Here is a 16,116-nt window from a genome sequence, read left to right as displayed (position 1 = left end):
TTAAAACATCGCTTCTGTTTCGGTTTTTTGGCCGTGAGGCATGTGGGATCCCAGCTCCCCGGCCAGGGATCGAACCCACACCACCTGCATTGGAAGGCGAAGTCTTAACCACTGCACTGCCAGGAAAGTCCCCACACAGAAGTAGTTTTAACTTTCAGGTCAAAAGACAATATCAGTGAAGCTGACTGGCCCCCATCAGCTTTAGCACATTCGCAGTTCAATTTTGCTACTCCCTTTCTCCTGTCTGCACAGGGAGTCCACCTTAACAAATCACCTTGTCCCACACAACACTAATTTTTTTCTACCCTCTTGCAACCTGAAGATTTTCTCTCCTGACCACCTGAGCCTGAACTTTTCATCCCAGATCCCAAGTTCTCATTCACATGTGAAGTTACTGTCTTCGTTTAGGGGCTTCCTCCCCTTATCTGAGGCAATGGTCAGAATCTCTCAAGGTTTCTGTTACTGGAAAGACCACCAGCCTTGCAGCTGAAAATTCTAACTGGAAGCAATAATGAATTTACAACACTTAGACCAAACTCTTGAAAAATAATTTAAATATAATTGATTGACTTTAAAAAAACTGCAAATCATTACTAGATGATATCTTAATATTTTGGCTATAATATGTTGTTCCTAAAATTTTTTTCAAAATATTATTGTGACTAAATATAACAGGGATTTGTTAATGATTTTAATTATATTTTATTTGCACATTTAATAATAATTATTTATTGTTTTAAACATATATTTTATTTATAATATTTTTAAATTATCTATAATTATTTTATCTATTTTTTATACATATTCAAACTATATTTAGTGCTACACTCTTTTTTAAGACAAAGAGCTTCACAAAACATAAATCTTTGATGTAAATTTCCTCACATAACAACCTTATTAGCAACAACTATACATTTATTTATTTATTTATTTATTTATTTATTTATTTATTTATTTTAACTCTACATTTCTGTTTTCCATTTTTAAAAAAATTTTATTTATCTTTTTGGCTGCACGGGGTCTTCGTTGCTGCACACAGGCTTTCTCTAGTTGTGGTGAGTGGGGGCTACTCTTCGTTGTACTGTGTGGGCTTCTCATTGTGGTGGCTTCTCTCATTGCGGAGCACGGGCTCTAGGCATGTGGGCTTCAGTAGCTGTGGCACACGGACTCTATAGTGCAGGCTCAGTAGTTGCGGCACACAGGCTTAGGTGCTCCGCAGCATGTGGGATCTTCCTGGACCAGGGCTCAAACACGTGTACCCTGCATTGGCAGGGGGACTCCTAATCACTGCGCCACCAGAGAAGTCCCTTAACAACTATACATTTAGATTCAATTTCTTTCACGTTCAAAACGATTTCCTCATAATCGGGCAAATCTATTGGAAGTTATTACTTCCCTAACACTGGAGTAGCATTTAGTGAGCCCAAAGAATAATGTTCTAGGCACTGGGAAATGGCTTAATAACTGCCATTCCTATGTGATGAAGAGGACCTCAATAGGTAAAAAACTTCTATAGGTTAAAAAAAACCAACAACCCCACACCACCACCATTTCTAGTTATGGGGAAAGGATGACATACTCTTCCCTTAGGCACTGATACTGCCTCTCCCTGTGGAAGTGAGCTTAGCCATCTCTGCTTTTCTTCAGGCCCCAAAGTCCTCCTCCAGCCTAAATTGCCAGACACATTGGAGAAGGGGAGAGGAAGCACAGAGAAATACTGGGACATGAGTGGAGAACACACAAGGTAAGAGTTGCTTCTTTTTTGAGCCAAGGCCAAGAAAAATAGCCATTGGGGGAGGGGAACAGCAGGTACATGACATTAGGAGAAGGTAGTCAGGGTGATTTTGAAATTATTAAGCATTATCTTAGTCTATTCAGGCTGCTACAACAAAAACATCATAGACTGGATGGTTTAATCAACAACATTTATTTCTCACCAGAGAAATGGCTGGCAAGTCATCAGCAGATTTGGTGTTCAGTAAGAGCCCACTTTTTTGGTTCATGGACAGCCACCTTCTCATTGTGTCCTTACATGATGTAAGAGATGAGGGAACTCTGTGGAGTCTCTTTTATAAGGGCACTAATCTCATTCATGAGATTAACCTAATCACCTAATCACCTGCAAACTGGTTCAGCCAATTACAAAAACTAAAAATAGAGCTACCACATCATCCTGCAATCCCACTCCTGTGCATACACCTGGAGAAAAACATGGTCTGAAAGGATACATGCACCCCAGTGTTCACTGAAGAGCTGTTTACAATAGCTAAGAAATGGAAGCCACTTAAATGTCCTTCGACAGAAGAATGGATAAAGAAGATGCATATACAATGGAATATTACTCAGCCATTAAAAAGAATGAAATAATGCCATTTGCAGCAACATGGATGGATCTAGAGATTGTCATACTGAGTGAAATAAGTCACACAGAGAAAGACAAACATTGTGTGATATTGCTTATATGCGGAATCTAAAAAAACATGATACGAATGAACTTATTAACAAAACAGAAACAGACTCACAGACTTAGAGAATGAACTTATGGTTACCAGAGGGGAAGTGTGGGAGGGAGGGATAGTTAGGGAGTTTGGGATTGACATGTACACACTGCTATATTTAAAGTAGATAACCAACAAGGACCTACTGTATAGCACAGGGAACTCTGCTCAATACTCTGTAATAACCTAATTGGGAAAAGAATTTGAAAAAGAATAGATATATGTATATGTATAACTGAATCACTTTGTTGTACTCCTGAAACTAACACAACATTGTTAATCAACTGTACCCCAATATAAAATAAAAAGTTAAGAAAAAAAAATAAGGGCACTAATCTCATTCATGAGATTAACCTAATCACCTAATCACCTAATCTCCTCATAACCTAATCACCTCCCAAAGGCCCCCCACTTCCTAATACTGACACATTGTGGGGTAGGATTTCAACATATTAATTTTTGGGGAATGCAAACATTCAGTTCATAACAAGTATATTTAAAGAAATATAGTGTCGTTATTTCAGGTACACACTACCAGGAAGTAGGGCAAGGAACTATAATTACATAAAGTTTCTTAAGGGAATTGCTTTCAATAAAATCTGAGTGACTTATAGTTAATGAATCAATTATTTAAGGATAAATGGGTATTTCTGAAGTGTGTAAGGGTGCTTAAACTGTTTTGTTCTCCTCGAAAATTCAGCAACTGCCTACAGTTTTGTTTATACCATTTATTTTCAGAGTAAAACTTTCTTTACAGCTTCTCCCAGCAGTGGCCTCCACTCTCCCTGACATGGGCTCTACCACAACAAGGTGTCAACCATGAGCTTCACCTTGAGCCTCCAACTGCTCTGGCACCAAGGCACTTTATCACTGAGTTCTGTTAAAACCTTGAGGCCTGTTGTCTTCCTTGGCCATGGCCCCAAACAGAAGCAACTCTTACCTTCTTTGTTCTCCACTCGTGTCCCAGTGCTTCTCTGTGCTTCCTATCCCCTCCCCACTGCTTCCCTCCTTCCCAAAGTTTTCCACTGAAACAAGCTCTCCTCCATCCTTTAACTATTCACAGAAAGCATCTTCCATCTCTTTTTCCTGGCTTAAAAGCTTTCTCCCCTAAGACTGTTGCTCTCAAAGATTATCAGGCTCCAGGAGATCATTCTAGCTCATTTCTTACTCACTTTACACCTGGAGGTTGGGAAATGGGGTTAGCATTTTCTTAAATCACTTATGCCACTTCCAGACCATTATTTTTTCCTATTTAATAATAATCCCTGCTTAGTTTAGGATGCTGCCATTTGGCTACACCACTTTGGCCCTTCCTCATCTCTGTCAGTTCTGATCTCCATTCACTCCACCCTCTTCTGCACAGTTTATGGCTCTGATTCTTCCTCAACTCTCCAAGTATAGCCACCAGCCTGTGTGACTTCACATGGGTGACCATCCAGGGCCCTAGACTCTTGGTTCCTCAGAGTTTCCATCAATGGGAGCCTCTGTCATTCCATCTACTCCTTCTCACATCACACTGAGGACATCATCATGTCTCAGAATTGCTACTCTTTTGAATTCATACTCTATACTCTCTCTAACCTCCTGGCCCCCCTTCCTTTAATCCCACTATCAGCAGTTCAGAAAGCTCAGTAAGATTTTTATCCCTCTAACATCATCTTCTTCCAAACTATCAGTTTTTAATGCTGTCTTGGGTCCCAGCACCCATGGTCTATCATTACCCCTTTACCCTCCTTTATATTATTCTTCATTATAATAATTAAAGTCAGAATCACACTAGTTATTTAGTCATCTATGACTCTTCCACTAGAATATAGCCTCCTTGAGGGCAGGGACTCCAGTTTATTGAGGCATCCCCAGAGTCTAATAGGATGAACCACTGATGAAACTCACACATAGTATAGATTCACTAAATATTTGTAGAAGGAAGAAAAAAAAGGAGAGAAGAAAGGATACAGATTTTTCTTCAATCTAGAGACTAAGATCCCCTTATTTAGTCCAACAAGTTTAAACCTGGAACAACTTTTCAGAAATGTGTATATTAAAATGACTCAGTAAATCTAAGAATATATTATTCAACATTAGAGGGTTGATTTAATCCTTACTGGTACATCTATATAAGATAATACTGGGCAGTCAATGGTAAATGACTTAGAAGAATATTTAACAACATGAAAATTTACATATATATGGATAAGTATAAAAAGCTATTACAGTACAGTATAGACTATAATCTCATGTTGATATAATAAAAAAAGACTAAAGAGAAAAATCTATGTGGCCTTGGATTTGGTGATGACTTTTTAGATACAATACCAAAATCATGATCCATGAAAGAAAACAGTCTGACCTTATTAAAAATTTTAAAATCCGCTCTGCCAAAGGCACTGTTAAGAAAACCAAAAGACAAGCCACAGAGAGGAAGAAAATATTTGCGAAATATTTTCACATGTCTGATAAAGGACTTACATCCAAACTATGCAAAGATCTCCTAAAACTCAATAGTAAGAAAACAACAACCAAATAAAAAAATGAGCAAAAAATCTGAACAGACACCTCACCAAAGAAGGTATACAAATGGCAAATAAGCACATGTAACGATGTTCAACATCAGTTGTCCTGAAGGCGATGCAAATGAAAACAATGAGATACCCCTACACAGCTGTTACAATGGCTAAAACCCAGAAAAACTAACCATCCCAATTACTGTTGAGGATGTGGAACAGCAAGAACGCTCATTAATCCCTGGTGAGAATGCAAAATGGTACAGCCATTCGGAAGAGCTAGGCAGTTTCTTACAAGCCTAACATTTGCATTCCTAGGTGCATAATCACAAGATTTGAAAACGTATATCCACACAAAAACCTGCATGTGAATATTTACAGCAGCTTTAAAGTGAAAATCAGAAGTAATCAACTTGTCCTTCAATAGATAAATGGATAAACAAATTTTGGTATGATTATCCAGTGACAAAAATGTGAAATATTCTTCAGTGAGGAAACGAAATGAGCTATCAAGCCATAATAAAATATACATGAATGTATCTTAAATGCATTTTGTTAAGTGAAAAAGTCAGTCCGAAAAGGCTACATACTATACGATCTCAATTATAACATTCTGAAAAAGACAAAACAATTCTAAAAAGAGCAGTTGTTGGCAGAGATTTGGGGTGGGAGGCTTGGGTAAGAGGGTTGATAGGTGAAATAGAGAGGACTTTTAGGGCAGTGAAACTATTCTATATAAAATTATAATGGTGGATATATAATACCCTTGTCAAAACCCATTGAACTTTACAGCACAAAGAATGAACCTCAACTGATGCAAATTTTTAAAAAAATCACTTAGGAGATCCTGCAGATCCTAGCATGGAATGCAGAATGTGACAAAAGAATCCAATTGTATTACAAATGTGTGAAACAACTACAGTGAAAGGAGTAGGGGGAGAGGTGTTGAGTAAGTAACTTTAGAAATGAGTGAAAACCATAAGACTACAGGCAAAAGAAGCTGCACATAAATACTGTGGTCTAGTTAATAAAGTTGGTTCCCATATGAATACCACTTAACAATTCTAATTCTGCCCTACATGTATGTTAGAACTGAACCATTATTCCCTTGCTCTGTCAGCTGAAAGGGCCTAAAAGCAATGACACCCCAGTAACAATGAGCACACCTAACACCCAGATCTTGCTTCCTAGTACCATTCTCTAATAAAAGGACCAGGATTCCTTGGAGAAATGGCTGACTAGGACCAAGACCATGAAGATAACCCTACACCACCTTGCAGTACCAGAAAGTAAGGAAGTACTCAAACAAACAACACCACTTACAATTAGGGGGTAATGTCAAAAGGCAAGGACACAGAGCCAACTGAAAGAGCTCCCAATAGTGAAAGCTGGAAAAATTTGTGCAAGAAAATAAATAAAGCAGTATTGGATTATAACCCAAAGGACAAAAAAGTATATTCATATATATATTCATATACTCAAAGTGTATTCACATGTTCACAATGATAAATAAATAAATAAAAATAAAGCTAGCTAGATAGATAGATGGATGAAGAGGAAACAAGTCTCTCATGCAGAAGAATCCCAAATAATCCATATAGACTCTCCATTCTCAAGGATGTGGAGCATAACTTCCCCCTCCAAAAGTCTGGGCTATGCATAGTGACTTCCTTCCAAAGAGGACAGGATGGCGAGAGGGAGAGAAAAGAGTCACTTTACAGTGGAGAAACCTGACAACTACTACTTCATCTAGGAGGTCGAGGTCAACATCAATGGTGATAAGTCAGGTGTATAGTTTGCATCCTTGATACGATGGGATCAGAATGCATTTTACCTCCATGGTCTTCCTTTCGACAACCCATAATCCCAGTCTAATCATGAGAAACCATCATACAAATTCCTAGTTAAGGGATATTCTATAAAATGCCTGATCAGTACTCCTCAAAATTGTCAAAGTCATCAAAAACAAGGAAACTGTGAGAAAATGTCATAGCCAAGAAAGACCTAAGGAGACAGGATGACTAAATGTAATGTGGTCTCATGGATGGGATCCTGAAACAGAGAAAGGATACTGGGTAAAAACTAAGGAAATCTGAATAAAGTATATTACTTAATTAACAACAATATATAAATATTGGTTTATTAATTTTAACAAAGACACCATACTAATACAAGATGTTAATAATAGAGAAACTGGGTACAGGGTATATAGAAAACTCTATATTGTACTCTCCTGGAAACTTATCTGTAAACCTAATACTTTTTAAAATGTATATTTAAGAAGGAAGAAAAAAACTGCAAAGATAAGCCCTGAAACTTTATCATTGACTGTGCTTTAGTTATGGAATGACAAATGGCTTTCTTTTTGGTTATCTGTATTTTAAAAATAATATTATTGGATTTTGATTTTTAGCTCTTGAAGGCTTGACATTAGGCTAATAGGTTTAACATTTGGTCTCTTGCTTCTTCAGATACAGTTTTGGCGCTTGTTAAGCAAGTGACACCTGTTACTACCTCCAGGGAAGGAGTCCCAGAATGTCAACCCACTGCATGGTTTGCAGGTTGCATGGTTGTATGGGTTGCATGGTTTGCAGGTTGCATGGTTGCATGGGTTGCTGAGAAAAACATGACTCCCACAGACACTGGATGGAGCAACACTCACACAGAGAACAGACAGAGCAAGACCAGCCTTGATAGCGAGTGTGGGTGCCCCATGGCCAGCGCATCTTGACCCGCAGCTGACACAGGTCTGCACACACCCTTTCTGTGATACAGGCAAAGGACCCCCTTCTCTCCCCACCAGGAACAAACACAGCAGTGGGGCTGTCCAGGTGCCATGTGCACACACTTGAAGCAGAACAAAGAAGTACACATCAAACCCAGAACAGGAAAAGAGATTCACACATAAGGCAGTATGCTCAGCACAGGTGGTGAGGGCTCCAGGTAAGGAAGCGTTCCAGGCCCGAGGCACGCTCTTATGCATCCCTGCGAGGTCAGCAGGCCGCGCGTGAGTGCCCTTCCCCAAACCCCTCATTCATAGCAATATACCCCAGACAGTGTAACTTCCTTGTGAAAAATGAAATAAACGAAATATAAGTATCTCACAATGAGTGATAGAGGTAAGCCATTTTAAACATCAGGGGAATACCGTGAGCCATTATTTTTAGAGAAACAATTATCTCTGCAAAGTAAATTTTAGGAATCATGCCAGAAAGATAGCTGCAAAACTAATAACGCCTAGTAGAAGTAAAATCTCGAGCTCTTCAGAAAGACAATCCTCTACATATGTTACAGAAGCCAGAGGGAGAACAACAGAGCAGAATTTCTTTCACAGAGGATGGCAGTGTGTCAGAGGGGATATGAGTAGACATCCGTCTTACCCTTGGTTGATAAAGGAATCCCTCTAAACTTGCCCTTCACATCTGCGTGAAGTGCCAGACTCCAGTGACAGCAAGTTTATTTGCCATCAACGTGGCTGGTTTTACTTCCAGATAGATCCCAAAGCCAAGGTACATAAATTAAGACTAAATTACTCTATGATGATTTGTTTGCTGTTTGTAAACAATCAGTCAGTGAAGAATAATTGTGAATTGAGGAGATGAATATTACTTATAAAATGTCTACTATCTGTTTGTTAAACTCTAGAAAGGCTATATAGAGGCACAGAAGTTCAGAACATACATTCATATTCTACCCTGAGCAATTATTTAACTTTTCAGTGCCTCAGTTTCTTCATCTGTAAAATGGAGATATTTGTAGTCCCTATCTCTAGCTGCTGCAAGGGTTCCATTGAATTAATGCGTGTTAAGTGCTTAGAATGGTATCTGGCACGTAGCTAGTTCTATGTAAATGTTAGCTGTTAATTTAAAGGCACTCAGTGGCTTTTACCGTCTCCCTTTTACTCTTTCACGTTCCACTCAGGTCTCCAAACCCAACATAATTTTGCCCGCATCCCTTGTCACTCGCTTCTCCATGGCCTAGCCATTCTCTGAGTTACACGGGAACAAAGCCTATTGATTCTTTCCTTTCTCACTCCTTTTGCCGTGGGAATTGCTACATTCTTTAAGTCTCCCTTTGGTTATGGTTCTTGCATTTTTTTCCCCATTGCCATCACTAACACTGAAATCAATAGTCTATTAACCTGTTATTCTACTTCCCTCATCCACCCCAATCACTCATACCTCGATGCCAGGTTAAATTTTCTTTTTACCTTAATAACAACTTTGTTGAGATATAATTCACATTTCTTAAAGCTCACACTGTTAAAGTGTATTTCTCAATGGTTTTTAGTATATTCACAGACTTATGCAACTATCACCATCATCTAATTACAAAATGTTTTCATCAGTGCCCCCCCCGCCAAACCCCATACTCATTAGCACTCACTCCTATTTTCCCCCAGTACAGCCACAGACAACTCCTAATCTGCTTTCTATCTCTATACACTTGCCTACTCTCACATCCTCACCAACACTTATTACCCATCTTTTTAATTACAGCCATTCTATAGGTATGGAGTGTTATAGTTTTGATTAATATTTCCCTAATGCCTAATTTCATGTATTTTATTGACCACTTGTATATATTCCTTGTATGTAGTCTTTAGAGAAATGTCTATTCAATTTTTTGAAACTTGGTTATTTGACTTTTTATTGTTGAGTTGTAGGAGTTCATTACGTATTCAGGGTACAAGTCTCTTATCAGATAAATGTTTCACAAATGTTTTCTCCCATTCCCTGGGTTGTGTTTTCAAGTTCTTGATGCTGTCCTTTGAAACACAAAGGGTTTTCATTTTGATGCACTCCAATGTATCTGATTTTTCTTTTGTGGCTTATGCTTTTGATGTCATATCTAAGAAACCACTGACTACCTAAGGTCATGAAGACTTACTCCTATGTTTTCTTCTTAGAGCTTTATAGCTTTACTTCTTACATTTGGGTCTATGATCTGTTTTGAGTTAATTTTTGTGTAAGAAGTTAACACTCTAGCTTCATTCTTTTGCATGTAGATAGCCAGCTGTCCCAGCACCATTTGTTGAAAATACTATTCTTTCCCCATTTTGAGTTGTCTTGGTACCTTTGTTGAAAATCTGTTGACAGTAAAGGTAAAGGTTTATCTCTGGACTTTCAACTGTATTCCATTACCTGTTTGTCTTTATGCCAGTACCACGCAGTCTTGATTACTGCAGCTGTGTGGTAAGTTTTGGAATGAGGAAGTATGAGTGAGTTCTTCAATTTTGTTCTTCTTTTTCAGGATTACTTTGCCTATTCTGGGTCCTTTGCCTTTCCATATGAATTTTAGGATCCGCTTGTCAATTTCCTTTTTCTTTTTTTCTTTTTTTTCTTTTTTGGCCATGCTGGGAGGCTTGCGGGATCTTAGTTCCCTGGCCAGGGATTGAACCTGGGCCCTCGGCAGTGAGAGCACAGAGTCCTAACCACTGGATCACCAGAGAATTCCCAGCTTGTCAATTTCTGCAAAAAAAAAAATGGCTAGGATTTTGACAGATTGCATTGAATCTGCAGGTCAGTTTCAAGAGTATTGCCATCTTAACATTGTGTCTTCCAATTCATGAACATGGACTGTCTTTCCATTTGTTAGGTTTCTTTAATTTCCTCCAATAATGTTTTATAATTTTCAGAGTACAAGTTTTATACTTCTTATGTTAAATTTATTCCTAAGTATTTTATTCTTTTTGATGCTATTATAAATGGAATTTTCTTAATTTCATTTTTGGATTGTTTCATTGCTAGAGTACAGAAATACAATTAAATTTTCTATATGATCTTGTATCCTGAAACCTTCCTGAACTCATTTATTATTTCTAACAGCTTTAGGATTCTTTAGGAAAAAGGTCTACATACAAAAAATCATGTTATCTTCAAATAAAGATAGCTTTACTTCTTCCTTTCCAAGGAATACCTTTTATTTTTTTTTCTTGCCTAAGTGTCCTCTCTAGACCCCCAGTACAATGTTGAATAGAAGTGGTAAGCACAGACATGCCTATTTTGTTACTGATTTTAGGGAGGAAGTCTCCACACTTCCACCATTTAGTATAATGTTTCCTGTGGGTTTTTTATAGATGGCCTTTCATAGATGGATGTATTTTACACTTGGGAAGAGTGTGAATTTGCTGAGGAGGTAAGAAGGCAGACTATGGGAGGCAGGACTTTTCTGCTCTAATCTCCAGAACCTATTAATATGATGATGTTTCATTCCTGTGATTATGTTATGTTCTTTGGCATAATCTTAAGAAAGGAAGATAATAAAGGCCTGAACTCATCACAAGCCCTTAAAATCACGCAGCTTTCTCCAGCCAAAAGCATAAGAGGAAGTCAGAGAAATTTAAAACATGGGAAGAACTCAGTGTGCCATTGCTGGATCAAAGATGGAAATGGCCTCATGAGAAGGAATGCAAGCAGCATTTAGGAGCAGAGAGCAACCCCTTGCTGACAGCCAGCAAGGAAACAGGGAACCTCTGATCTACAGCCTCAAGGAACCAGATTCTGCCAACAATGTGAATGAGTTTGGAAGCAGATTATTATCTCCCAGACCCTCCATATAAGAGCCCAGCCCAGCCCAGCCGACACCCTGGCTTCAGCCTTGTGAGATCTTATACATAGGATGTAGTTGAACCCACCTAGACTTCTGACCCATAGAACTGTGTGCTCACGAGTGTGTGCTGCCTTAAGCTTTGAAATTTGCAGTCATTTGTTATGCAGCAATAGAAAATTAAGACAAGGACTGATAAGATTCATTCACTGCAGCAGAGGAGGTTAGGGTGTAGGCAGTGTGCTAGGCAGTGCCTCGGATCTGTCTCTTGCTTCAGTAGTGTTTGGGTGGAACAGACCCACATGGACATCCCCTGCTCCAGCCTCCGGTCACCCTGCAACCTTTTTTCCAGTCACAACCTTCAGAATCAGCCACTCAGCTCCCCTTGGTCACCGGGACCAACCAACACCACTTTTTGAGCTTAACTGCTTTCTACCGATCAACCACGAGTTTCCAGATTCGTCAGAATTATCACACTGAGGTGGAGGCCCCTGTCAACCCACTGGCCGACACGCAGCTGAGGGCCTCCTACACCTCCCTCTCTCTGAGCTTCTATTTCAACTGCGACAACGTGGCCCTGGAGGGCATGGGCCACTTTTTCCATGAATTGGCCAAGGAGAAGTGCGAGGGAGCCAAGCATCACTTGAAAACACAAAACCAGCGTGGCGGCCGTGCCCTCTTCTAGAACGTGCAGAAGCCATCTCCAGATGAGTGGGATAAAACCCAGGATACTATGGAAGCTGCCGTGCTCGTGGAGGAGAACATGAACCAGGCCCTCATGGACCCGCGTGCTCTGGGTTCTGCCCGCGCAGACCCCCGCCTCTGTGACTTCCTGGAGAGCCTTGTCCTAGATGAGCAGGTGAAACTCATCAAGAAGATGGGTGACCACCTGACAAACCTCCGCAGGCCGGCTGGTCCCCAGGCTGGGCTGGGTGGGTCTCTCTTTGAAAGGCTCACCCTCCAGCACGACTAGGTGCCTCTGGAGCCCAGTGACCTTTAAGGAGCCCCTCTGGTGTCGGGGTTTCTGCCTGAAGCCCCTCCCTGCAGCCACTAGGCAGCTTTTTAACCGCCCTGGAGCTCTCTCCCAAGCCTTGGACCAAATGGAAACCATAAAGCTTTTTACAGCAAAAAAAAAAAAAAAAAAAAGAAGAGTGGGGTATAGTAAGTAATGCATTACGCTTGGAATACATTGGAGACACTTGGAAAAGCAAGCACTGCTGGCCAGGCGATTTCTCAGCCATGTGAAATCCTTCCTTCATTTGGAAAGTCTTGGACTTGGAACTGTCGCTGGTGTTCCTATAGTCTGGCACCTCAAAAGCATGACCATTTAATTTTATTCTCCACAGATAATTTACAAACATTCAACAAGGGAAGGAAATGGAAGCAGGAAAATTTTTATAACTGGCTTCTTTGGTCAGAGGAATTGTGCTTGCTTACTACTTTGTAATTTGCCCACTAGAGACTAAAGGAAAACTCATTTGGATGTGTACCAAATAAGAAGCAGAAGGTTGCAACTGGATATTATAACTGTCCATTACTTATCTTATTAAAGAGGGATTCAATTTTTCTCAACAATCAAAAGTGGAAACAACACAAATGTCCATCAACAGATGAATGGATAAACAAAATGTGCTGTATACATACAGTACAATATCACTCAGCTTTAAAAAGGAAATAAAGTCTGATATGCTAAAACACAGATGACATTATGCTCAAAGACATCATGCTAAGTGAAATAAGCCAGTCACAAGAGGACAAATATTGTATGATTCCACTTATATAAGATATCTAGAGTAGTCAAATTCACAGAGACAGAAAGTAGAATGGTGTTGTCCAGGGGCTGGGAAGGGAGGAATGGGGAGTTGGTGTTTAATGAGTTCAGAGTTTCAGTTTTGGGAGATGAAGGTCTGGAGATGGTTGGTGGTAATGGTTGTGCAACAATATGAATGTACTTAATGCCAATGAATACAGTTAAAAGTAATTAAAAGGTTAAATTTTATGTCATGTATATTTTACTGCCATTTTTTTTTAAAAAAGGGATTACATCAGCTTCCCTTCTTCAGAAATCATCATTCAGTTGTGTTAAAGGAATTTCACTGTGGGTGACTTTCTATAATAAAACTCCTTCTATTCTCATCTACTTATTTGTGTGAAAAATTTTTTCAGGATTTACATCTTATATAACACAAAATAGGAATACAATTACTGCTAAATCTTGTGTCTTTCTACCAACTCTTGGATACATAAATTCATTGAAACCAAGCAGTACTGTCCCAATAAGTGATGCATTTGCAATAAAATTTTACTTTGTATGTTTAGTTATATTGGTCAAAATGTGGAATACATGTGTTGTTTTGACCAATTGTGCACTAAGTGTAATAGTAACTAAATTTTAAATTTTAATAAAATAGACATATCAGGGGCTTCCCTGGTGGCACAGTGGTTGAGAGTCTGCCTGCCAATGCAGGGGACACGGGTTCATGCCCCGGTCCAGGAAGATCCCACATGCCGTGGAGCAGCTGGGCCCATGAGCCATGGCCACTGAGCCTGCGCGTCCGGAGCCTGTGCTCCGCAACGGGAGAGGCCACAAGAGTGAGAGGCCCGCGTACCGCAAAAAAAAAAAAAAAAAAAAAGACATATCATAGGAAATAAAAATTAATATTAATCTATACCCATAATTATGGAAAGAGTTGTCATAGATCAGTTAAAAACCTTCTACCAGGACGTATAGTTGTCCCTCAGTATCTGAGGGTGATTGGTTCCAGGTGCCTCCATGGATACCAAAATCCTCAGGTGCTCAAGTCCCTTGGTAGTACAAAGAAAAGAGCTGGCCCTCCATATCTGTGGGTTTTCCATCCACGGACTAAAACCACTTTTGATCCATGGTTGGTTGAATCTGAGGATGCAGAAACTGCGGATACAGAGGGCCAACTATATATTATTATAACTTTTGAAGGAAGAGGGAAATGCACAGATACAGAGAACAGACTTATCATTGCCAACGAGGAGGGGTGTGGGGGAGGGAAGGCTTGGGAGTTCGGGGTTAGCAGAGACAAACTATCACATACAGGATGGATAAACAAGGTCCTACTATGTAGCACAGGGAACTATATTCAATACCCTGTGAAAAGCCATATGGAAAAGAGTATGAAAAATAATATATATATATATATATATATATGTATAACTGAGTCACTTTACTGTACAGAAGAAATTAACACAACATTGCAAATTAACTGTACTTCAATAAAATTTAAAAAAATGTATCAGGAAGAGGGAAATGGAAATCTAGCCTAAATTGAAAACTAGAGCAATGCAAATTTTCTGCTTATTAATGACAATCTTGTTCTTGTATCTTTTAAATAGGTGATGGTATATCTCAAATGCTATCATACTTTGATTCCATACTAGATACATTTAAAACTAATGTAAACAATTTTATTTTAAAATCAAACTGGAAGTTATGCACTCTTTCTGATAACTGTACTTTCTTCTGAAAATTTATACTGTTTATTTCTATTCTTCTAGGGGTTTTCCTGGAAATTTTATGGTGAGTACCTAGCACAGTGCAGTCCATGGTTAACATATTGACCTTAACCCAGATGATACAAAGATTTAAAAACACTTTAATTTTAACCACCCCTCTCAATTTACATAATATTAGTTGTCAAGTATTTTAATTCTGCCCTTTGTTTAATTCTCACAAATTAGATACGATTTTATACAGATCATGTTTGTTTAGACTTATTTACAGGTTTATCAGTTTCTTTGTTCGCCACTCCTTGCATGCCTTTTAGAATAATCTTTCTTCTTCCTTAAATGCTTCCTTCAGAAGTTCTCAAGTATAGATCTGTTGATAAATTCTCTCCATTTTTGGTTATGAAATGTCTTTATTTTGCCTTTCTTCTTAAAAGGTAGTTTTGGTGGATACAGAGAGGGGTTTTTTTTTCCCCAGCACTTTGAAGATATTATTCCACTTTCTTCTGCTTCTATTGTTGCTATTGAAATCATTGTAGATGTCAAATGTCTAATTGTCTTTTCTCTCTAGGATTTATTTTTGGGTGTTGGTGTTCTAGTTTGATTATAATCTTTCTAGGTGTAAATTTCTTCTGATTTATTCTTCTTGGTATGAATAAGTGAATTCATGTCATCCATCAATTCGTTATCTCTTCGAATATTGCTTCTTTTCCATTCTCTTTATATTCTCTCTCTGGGATTCAAATTATAAATTTGTTCACCCAGTTTCTCAAACCTTTGGGTACATATGAACCACGTAGGGGAGTTTATTGACCAATGCAGATTCCGATTCAAGAGGTCATCAGTGAGCCTGAGTCTGAATTTCTAACAATCTCCTAAGCGGGGCTCTTGCTACTGTTCCATGTATTATACTTCAAGTAACATGATGTTAGACCTCCTCTTTCTATCCTCCACATCTCTTAACATTTCTTTCCTATTTTATACCTCCTTATTTCTCTGTGTTGTATCCCAGTTAATTTCTTCAGGTCTGTCTCTCAGTTAACTTATTTCTCTTATCTTATATCTAATTTGCTCTTTAACCAAACTGT

General features: G+C 38.8%; 1 protein-coding gene across 1 annotated transcript in view; it reads left to right on the top strand.

Annotated features, from left to right (window-relative positions):
• The window catches only part of LOC307061176 (ferritin light chain-like), a gene marked incomplete at both ends in the record, with an annotated part of 62,984 nt that extends 50,460 nt beyond the window's left edge, over positions 1-12,524 (top strand). Inside the window, 2 exon segments of the mRNA XM_079716215.1 lie at positions 11,904-12,233; positions 12,237-12,524. Of these exon segments, the coding sequence (XP_079572341.1) occupies positions 11,904-12,233; positions 12,237-12,524 (618 nt within the window).
• Between the last annotated feature and the right edge of the window lie 3,592 nt (positions 12,525-16,116).

This window comes from Hyperoodon ampullatus (assembly GCF_949752795.1).
Source record: "Hyperoodon ampullatus genome assembly, chromosome: 12".
Classification (NCBI taxonomy): domain Eukaryota; kingdom Metazoa; phylum Chordata; class Mammalia; order Artiodactyla; family Ziphiidae; genus Hyperoodon; species Hyperoodon ampullatus.
The sequence above is the reverse complement of the archived record's forward strand: the minus strand, read 5'-3'. Positions and strand labels throughout refer to the sequence as shown.